Here is a 9,789-nt window from a genome sequence, read left to right as displayed (position 1 = left end):
AGAATGGCTTTGAAAGATGTTTCTGTGAGCACACTTTGTTCACAAAATCAGCAAAGGAAGGTAAACTTCTTATTGTAAGTCTATATGTGGATGATTTGATTTATACCAGCAATGATAAAGGCATGTGTGATGAATTTAAAGAGTCTATGATGTCAACCTTTGACATGACTGATTTGGGGAAGATGAGGTATTTTTTGGGAATTGAAGTTTTGCAGAATTCACATGGCATTTTTATATGTCAAAGGAAATATGCACAGGAAGTTTTGGCTCGGTTTAACATGATGGAATGCAATGCAGTGAAGAACCCAATAGTTCCAGGAATGAAATTATCCAAAAATGATGCAGGGTCTAAAGCAGATGCCACACTCTACAAGCAAGCAGTTGGAAGCCTCATGTATCTAACGGCAACTCGACCTGACCTGATGTATGTGGTTAGCCTCATTAGCAGATTCATGGAGAATCCTTCAGAGATTCATTGGCAGGCTGTGAAACGGATTCTAAGGTATATAAAGGGGACTACAGAACTGGGAATACTTTACAAGAAAGGAGAAGATATAACTTTGATGGCCTATACAGATAGTGACTATGCAGGTGATGTAGATGATAGAAAGAGTACATCTGGATTTGTTTTTTCGTTAGGAACAGGTGCAGTTTCATGGTCATCCAAAAAACAACCAATAGTGACACTATCTACTACAGAGTCTGAATACATAGCTGCAGTTTCATGTGCATGTCAATGCATATGGATCATGAGAATTTTGGAGACCATAGGTTTCAAACGACAAAAACATAGCTTGATTATGTGTGATAGCAATTCAGCTATTAAGTTGTCAGAAAATCCAGTATTGCATGGCAGAAGCAAACATATTGATGTCAGATTTCATTTCTTGAGAGATCTGGTTAAGGAAGGGAAAATCAAGTTAAGTCACTGCAGCACTCAAAATCAAATAGCTGACATAATGACTAAACCACTCAAGCTGGAGCAGTTTTTGAAGATTAGAAGTATGTTGGGCATGATTACAGCATCGGAAGTAAACTAAAAGTCTTTGAAATTTAGTTTAAGGGAGGGATTGTCAGGTTTATTTCATGTTGTTTTATTTAGTTTAAATAAAGATTAAAGTCCTTTATTTATGCAGTTAAATAAAAGGTCTTATGCTGACCTATTATTAGGGGATTGAGGAGCTGATTTTTAGGAACGAGAGATCTGATAGGAAATATCCCACTCATTTAGGAGAGTGGGAAAGTGCAGTTATTTTCTTTTATTATTATAAAACGATTGTAATCAAATACTTTAATGACACATCAAAAGATTACATTAAGAAAACGTTTCCTACCTTTATTGTGTTCACAGTTTTATACACAAGATGGGATAAAAATGAATTTGGAGTGTTTTATAGCACACTGTAGAAAATATTTAATATGGTAGTATGGTTTTCTTGTAGAGAATTTTAGTTACAAATGTGAATTTGGTTTTTACGCACGTCAGTCGTAAAACTATAATTTTTTAGTTAAAATTTGGTTTAATCCTTTTGGATGTCCCTATTTTTGTGCAATCTTCACAAGAGTGAATCTTCCTACACCTCCCTCACCTCATCCTGCACCCCTAAATTTACCTATTTACCCTTCATTTAATAAAAAGTCAAAACAGTAAATAATAAATTAAATTTTTTTAACCCCCAACCATTTTTCGGTTTTGGGAGATTTATATACTGTGAGCGAGAGAGGAAAAAAAATTATATCCTTTCACAAAAGTATTTTTTCAGAAATTAGGAAACATCCTTAATAGTAAAACTAATTTCACAGATTATAAACTTTAAGAGAACTTTAAAAGAGTAGGTTAAAAAGAAGTTGGAGAAAAAAACGTAAGCTTATATAAAAAGTGTAAACAATGTGTAAGGTGATTGAGGAAAAGATTAAAATCTACAGAATGATACAAAAGAAATGAATAAATCTTACATAGGTTATATGTTCTACTTATATTGACAGTGAACATACCAAATGCCTTCATGGATAGCTTTTCGAGAGGTTTTGTTAATGGTGATTGTGAGGTATCTGGTAACATACCAAATGCACCTCTTGCCGCACTTCCAAATGCGGCGTGCACCTCCAGCGAGCCGCACTTCCAAATGCGGCTCTGATCCTTGCCGCACTTCCAAATGCAGCGTGCACCTCCAGCGAGCCGCACTTCCAACTGCGGCTCTGATCCTTGCCGCACTTCTAACTGCAGCGTGCACCTCCAGCGAGCTTCGATCCGATCACGACCCACGAACCCAACCAAGCACGTAACAGGAAACAAATATATTACATGATGGAAGCTACTAACCTGGACGCCAGCGAGGAACGCGAGCAAAGCAGCGGATGCCAGAGACAGATGACGGAGAGAAAAAGAGGGAGGAAGGAGGGGGTGTAGGTCTAGGGTTTTACTGAGATGCGGCAGGGAGTGAGATGCGGCAAGGGAGTGAGATGCGGCAGGGGAAGAAGAAGATGAGTTAAAGTTTTAGGGTTTCAAATTGAGTGAACCTTTTTAAACAATTTTTCTCTCTCTCCTCGTTGATTGTGAAAGGGCACATTTGGAATTATAATTTTTTTTGGAGGTGCAGGATGAGGGTGGTGAGGTGCAAGGAGAATGACTCTCTTCACAAATAGATTCTCGCATATTATTTGATCTCGATTAGATCCCTGGTTTTGTAAAATTGACTCAATTGAAACATTATCGTTAATTGGACTGGACGGCGTTAAAACTTATGTGTGTTGACTTGCTGACTGTGCAATTTTTAATGACGTGCCATAGTGTGATCAGCTTAAGTGGAATTTATTTTATTTTAATTTTTAAATAAGTTCATGTGCAGCTATGGCGGTGTGCAGCTACGACAACAAGATCTAGCCTCGAACCCATGACAACCAGCTATCCTACGTCGGCGGCGACACCAAGATCCTCGTCGTCGACTGGGCCATCAAGTTTTTCGCTTTCCTTTCCAAGCTTGCGGCTCTCTGCAACGCCACGTTGCAAGACCTCACCTTCAAGTACCAACTCCCTGGCGAAGACCTCGATGCCCTAATCTCCGTTACCAGTGACGACGACCTGGAACACATGATGCACGAGTACGGCCATCTCTATTGCCCTTCCAAACCTGTTAGGATGAGACTCTTTCTCTTCACGCTTTCGTCAAACCCTAATTCCTCATTCTCCTCGGATCGTGATCGCTTCGTTGATGCTCTTAACTCTATTCCAATTCCTTCGCAACATGACGCCATCAAAACCCGTCCCGTTACTCCTTCTAATTCGGTGTCGACAAGGTCGTTGCTCCTCCCACTCTCCCTCCTACCTTTGTGACCGTCAATCCAGGAGGAGGTTTCACCTGCTAATCAATTGCAGCCTCCACTCCATTGCTCTACAACCCCCCTTTTGAATCATTCCACCGAATTTCACGATTCTACCACATACTCATTCCGATGAGAAGACCCCAGATGGAAATTATCACCAAAACTATTTCATGGATCCTCCTTTCTCCCCTTAAAAGCGTTTTTTAACGCGATTTAATGTCAAAGAATCATATAATTCTTCTGGGCAGTAGATTCCACCTTTTTTCCCTTTTCAAAATCTCAAAAGAACAATATAATCCAAAGAACAATATTCTCATTAATGACGGAGTTATCAATATTCTCATTAATGGCAAGAGAATGCGGAGAAGGAAAGGGGGAAATCAGAAAGAATAACCCTTGAATGCATACATGTAACGGAAACAACAATGAGTAAATGCAGGGACATTCATTACATGTAGAAGATGTCGGAGAAGGTTCCGCTTGCTAATGTGCCCCATCCCGGTGGGTACTAGCAGGAGAAGCAGTTTTTCGGTAAGGGTTTTCCATCTAAGACGACCATTGTACCACGTCAATTAAAAATTTGCATAGTCAACAAGCCAACACACTTAAATTTTAACGTCGTCCAGTCGAATTAATGGTAAGGTTTCAATTGAGTCAATTTTACAAAAATAGGGACCTAATTAAGATCAAATAATATGCGAGGATCTATTTGAGAAGATTGCGCATCCAAGATGATTAAACAACCTTAAAATTTTTGTAGTATTAAATTATAGTTTTAAAAAGAGTTATATGTTTATTAGATTAACAATATATTTATTTTTATGGTTAAAATAGAATTTTTAAAATGTATAATTAATTATTTTTAAATATTAAACAAAACTAGATGAAAAATAAATTAATTAATAAATACATAACATTAAGTGCAAGTTAATGTAGCAATTGTTGATTTCTAGTTTTATTTAAAATTAGAGAAATTAAATTCAATTTATAGGTTATTAAAAATTATAGATTAAAAATAAAGGTGCAATTGATTTAGTGAAAACTTATTATAAAGGAAAAAAAATTATTCAATTACAATTATACTTTAAATAAAAATTGTTTTGTAATTATACCTAAATGTATTTTGTTTTCTTTTATAATTGTTTTGTAATTATATTAAATATAAACAGGTTGGAATTGGGCTACCTCGGCTAGAAGCACAGGTCGGACTCATATTCCATTGTGAACTCCCAGTTTATTGAATCCAGCAATTATACATAACAATGTTTATTTAAAACATAATTGTAATTGAAAAACAAAAGATTTATTTAAAACATAATTGTAATTGAATAATTTTTTTATTTATAATAAGTTTTCACTAAATCAATTGCACACTTATTTTTAATTTTTAATAATCTATACATTGAATTTAATTTTTAATTTCTCTAATTTTAATTAAAACTAGAAATCAACCATGGCTACATTAACTTACACTTAAATGTTCTGTATTTCTTAATTAATTTATTTTTCTTCTAGTTTTTTTTCAATATTTAAAAATAATTAATTGTACATTTAAAATTCAATTTTACAACATCCAACCATAAATATAAATATGTTGTTAATCTAATAAATATAACTCTTTTTAAAACTATACTTTAATACTACAAGAATTAAATATAAAAATTATAGTTTTAAAAAAACAAGTTCAGATTTCTAACTAAAATATTCTCTACAGGAAAACCATGTTATCAGGGTAAATATTCTTTACAATGTGCTATATTGAGAATATAAAAAAGCACACGTGCTACTGCAGAAAAAAAAACTTTTGGGACATCCTAACATTGCATTGACTGGCAAAATTCATATCCCAAGAAAATATGTAAATATCTTTGAAGCCCCCCGAAAATGAAAAAATTGAAGTGCGGGAGAGAATAGTTGAGTATTCTTTAGTCCTACCAAGCAATGGGAACTACATATTCCGAAGGTATTTGGTCATAAAAAAGCTTGGGTAGAAGCGGGTATCACAACTGAACCATCTTGAGGAAATTTTACAGCCTTTTAGTTTCAGAACCCTCTCCACTTTGGGCGCTGACACTTGCACCTGCCTTAGCTTTTGACCTCAGTGGGACAGGTAACAGTTTTTGTTTCGTCTGAAAGATTTTCTATCTCAACATGTTTTTTACTTTCTGATACTTGGGCCTTCAATAACTGGGGTTCATGACTTACTCCGGTCATAGATGTGGGTGCAGGTACCTCAGCAGTCACGGCAAGCTCAATTTCTATTTCGCCTGAAGGATTTTCAATGCCAACATGAGCTTTGGTATCTGATGCTTGAGTCCGCAACAGAGGTTCATAACTTGGTCCAGACATAGATGCGGGAGATGGTATATCAGCAGCCATGGCCAGCTCAGCTTTTGTTGCACCAGAAGCATTTTCCATCTCAACATGTGTTTTGATTTCTGAACCTTGTGTCTGCAACAACTGAGGTTCACAACTTGGTCCAGTCATAGATGTGGGTGCCAATATCTCAGCGGCTACCACAAGCCGAGGTTTTGTTTCACGGGAAGGATTTTCCTTCTCAACACGAGCTTTGATTTCTGATACTTGTGACTGCAACAACTGGGCTTCATAACTTGGTCCAGCCATAGATGTGGGTGCCCCCGGTATCTCAACATCCACTGCCAGCTCAGTTTTTGTTTTGCCGGAAGAATCTTCAATATCAGCATGTGCTTGGATTTCTGATTGCAATAACTGGGGTTCAGAACTTGGTCCATCAACAGATGTGTGTGCAGGTTCTGTTATTGTAACTTGTGTTTTAGATAGAACAGTCGTCAGGAGCTCAACAAAAAGTGCACTATTACCATCACCTCGTTGAACTAGAATATTAATTGCATCAGACACCGCCTGCTTGAGGTTTGTAACTCTTTTACTAACCTCCTCTACTTTACGGATGTGAGTAAACTCTTTTATATGGGCGTCGTAACCTTGTCTTGACAAAAGCTTAAGATGGCAAGTATCACATGCAAAAGGCATTGGATTTTTACCACCAGGTTTTCGCAATTCAACACTTTTTGCATTCAACGTGGCATTGATGTCAGGTCGGTAAAGTCCTTGAGGCCGCAAGGGCTTTCTAGACACAGCTCGCTTATCCCCCCTGGGCAAAATGTGCTTGCCTTTACTGCGCAAAATGTGCTTATCTTCTCTGCGCAAAATGTGGTCATCTTCTCTGTGCAAAATGTGCTCATCTTCTCTGCGCAAAATGTGCTTATCTTCTCTGCGCAAAATGTGGTCATCTTCTCTGCACAAAATGTGCTTATCTTCTCTGCGCAAAATGTGGTCATCTTCTCTGCGCAAAATGTGGTCATCACGAGTGTGCCTTGGTTTTGACAAATGGTTTCTCCCAGTCACATGACTCTTGTGAACAAATTGTGACTCAGATTTAACATCATCACGAGTGTGCCTTGGTTTTGACAAATGGTTTCTCCCAGTCACATGACTCTTGTGAACAAATTGTGACTCAGATTTAACATCACACAAGTCATTTCTAACAGACACACTATTTGCAGGTTGCTTTGAACCATCATTAGTTCCCATGTATTTATCTCCTTTCTCCCTGCTTTTCCCCTCAGAAGCTTCAACTGGAACTTCAGAAATGGTTTCCACATTACTGTGAAGCTGTATGTCCCTCGTGTTGTTATCATCCATAAACCCAGAGGCAATATCTTGTGTAGAGCATCTGTTTCTTTCAGACTTCTGAACTTTCTTAGTATGATCTTCTAAATTTAATCGAGAGATATCAACCTGGCCGCTCTGTTTTCCATGTATAGTGCTGCTCCTTTGTACTAATTCTTCACATACCCTCTTATTCTTCTGATGTTTCTCATCATTTTGCTCCAACATTCGTGGTTTATGGTAGTCGACCTTACAATTTTCACTTAAGGTCTTATCTGGTGGTTGCAATGGTGCTGGCTTAGGTAGTGGTGTCTTCCCAGAGAATGATGACGAAGGTTGTACCACTGGAGTAGTATTAGAAGTATCAGGTGGACTTGGTGCATTAGAAATGACATGTGCAGAAGATGGTATGTGTCTATCACCATGCACTCTACCTCCGTCTTTAGATGGCCAGGTCTGTAAATGAGAATTCACAAATGACTTTAAACATATATCAAAAAGGTTGCAATAATGAGCAATGAGGGGAAGATCTGAGGAAATTTATAAATACAGTTAACTCTATCTCACAAGTAGTTTTTTTTAATGGACATTGTTGCGTTCATCTGTAAATACGATTACTATTAATCCCTTCCAATACCAAGTTAACAAGCATTTGACATTTCAATAACCATTTCGGTAATCTCATGACATCATTAGCTCTCGTGAGCCAACAAAGCTAACCCCATTAGACATTTCCAGCAGAATCAAAACACAGTCAACCACACATCAGACATCAATAATCATATACAATTACGTTCATTTCCTCTTAAGCCACTTTTGAAACAAAATTAACACATGAAGCGAGATGTGTGGACAACACAAAGGGAAAAAATTTATCCTACACGACAGCTCCGAGACAATTCAGATAATATTAAACAAGTCAAAAGCAGCAAAGCACGTTACAGATCCATCCAGAAAACTAACTATGCACATGGAAATAAAGGTCCTAAATATAATAAAAAAAATTGAACCCTGTATAAGCAATAATAACAAGCGATTGGGATATGAAAATATGGAGAGACCTGATCGGTGTGACGCACATAGTGATCATCGCGAATGGGAAATTTGGATTCAAGTCCCCTGTCCCGAAGCCTAGGAGACATTGTAGAGGGAGGCACAACATCTGCTTTTTCTTTTTCCGCTTCTTCTTTTCTCCTTGATGAAAAGTGTTCAATGGCCTTGTGCCTCTTCGTCTCTCTCCTCTGGGACTCATCATTTCTCTTCCGCTTATTCTGCTTCCCCGAATCCCCACCTAGGTGTGAGGGGTTTAGATCGGAATCACTTTTGTCGCCAGTGATGGGTCGTAGTTCAGTTAGGGATTTGCTTTTGGGGGTGTCATAGGACACAGAATCAGGGACGGAGGCAGAAGACATGGCGGCGGAGACAGAGACACAGAGAGATTGCGGTGCTTGAAAGAGGAAGGACGACGAGGATGATTGAGGTTTTACGGTGTTGGCGGCGTAAACCTTTTTTAATATCTTGCAATCTCGAAACCTAAATTTTGTTCCTTCTTCTTCGTTTTCCAGCCGAGGATTGGACTTTAGAGTTGAAGTGTAACAGTCCTCAGATCTCGTGCTTTTTAGGGTGGAAATATATAATTTTTTATTATTAAATAACTTTTTATTTTAAATAATTACTTATTATAAATAATTATTTGAATTGAAAAAATAATTATTAAAAAAAGTAAAATAGTAAAATAATTATTTTATTATAAAATAATTAAATTTAGATTACCATTTGTTTAAAAATATAATTATTTTAATTTAAAATAACAATTATTTAAAGAATAAAATTGAAAAAAATACATTGTGTACAGTATAAAATATTAACCGAGTGGTTACAAACAACCAACCGATATTCAGGTAATCTGTTTATGTCTTATTCTGTTTATATTTTATTGGGCTTATATCAGCTTAAGATCCATGAGGTAAATTATAAATACAAAGTCAGGGCCAAAAGCCAGGTACGTTCCACTTAGGCATGATTTACTCTACGTTACTCTCAAATACTCAATAGTGATAATCATTCACTAAATATTCAACCAAGAGCCGAGGCTCTTCAAATCACATGCCTAACTTGGGCGTCGGAGTACCTTTTGCAGGTACATCCTCCCTCGTCGAGAAAGAGACCGATCGGTTTGTGCCAACACCGATCGGCCAATAGCAGGAGTTTGGAAGCGAGCGAGCGGCCCAGACACGTCAACAGGTTAGTTTCTCGGTCCCAAAATTATCCACCGAAACATTTTGGCGCCCACCGTGGGGCCGAGCAGCAAACCCAAATGGTGACCACGAGGAGCATGGAGGAAGAACAACACACCAGAGATTTGATAGCGCAGATGCAGGCGCAAATACAGGCACAGGCCAGAACCATACAAGCACAAACGCACGTACAACAAGAGATGCAGCGAAGGCACGCAGAAGAAATTGCAATGTTGAGAATAGAGCGAGGTCGTGCCGAACGGTCAGCTCAACACTCGGAGTCCACAGCCGATCGGGGTAACAATGATAACGCTGGAAGTCGTACTCAGCAGCCATCTCGGCACACTGACCCGAACGATCGGGGAAGAAGGGAACCATCCCCCTTACGAACCGATCGGCCCTCCAGTCTGCTCCCTTTCACTGCGATCATCATGCAAACTCCAATGCCAGAAAAGAACCCTCCTGTATTGGATAAGTATGATGGCTCGACGGATCCCGACAATCATCTCAGGATCTTCACCAATGCAATGGTGTTCTACACGGACAGTGATCCGGTTATGTGCAGAGCCTTCTCCTT

General features: G+C 38.1%; 1 protein-coding gene across 1 annotated transcript; it reads right to left on the bottom strand.

The window, feature by feature from the left end:
• Positions 1-4,992: 4,992 nt before the first annotated feature.
• On the bottom strand, positions 4,993-8,566 carry LOC124820773 (uncharacterized). Its single transcript, XM_047292535.2, has 2 exons — positions 8,037-8,566; positions 4,993-7,431 (listed from the first exon to the last, which is right to left on the bottom strand). The coding sequence occupies exons 1-2, from the start codon at positions 8,385-8,387 to the stop codon at positions 5,410-5,412; spliced, it is 2,373 nt and encodes a 790-aa protein (XP_047148491.2). The 5' UTR covers positions 8,388-8,566; the 3' UTR covers positions 4,993-5,409.
• Positions 8,567-9,789: the final 1,223 nt, after the last annotated feature.

This window comes from Vigna umbellata, chromosome 11 (assembly GCF_029865625.1).
Source record: "Vigna umbellata cultivar VRB3 chromosome 11, Vumbellata_1.0, whole genome shotgun sequence".
Classification (NCBI taxonomy): domain Eukaryota; kingdom Viridiplantae; phylum Streptophyta; class Magnoliopsida; order Fabales; family Fabaceae; genus Vigna; species Vigna umbellata.
This window is presented reverse-complemented; position numbering and strand designations above follow the sequence as displayed.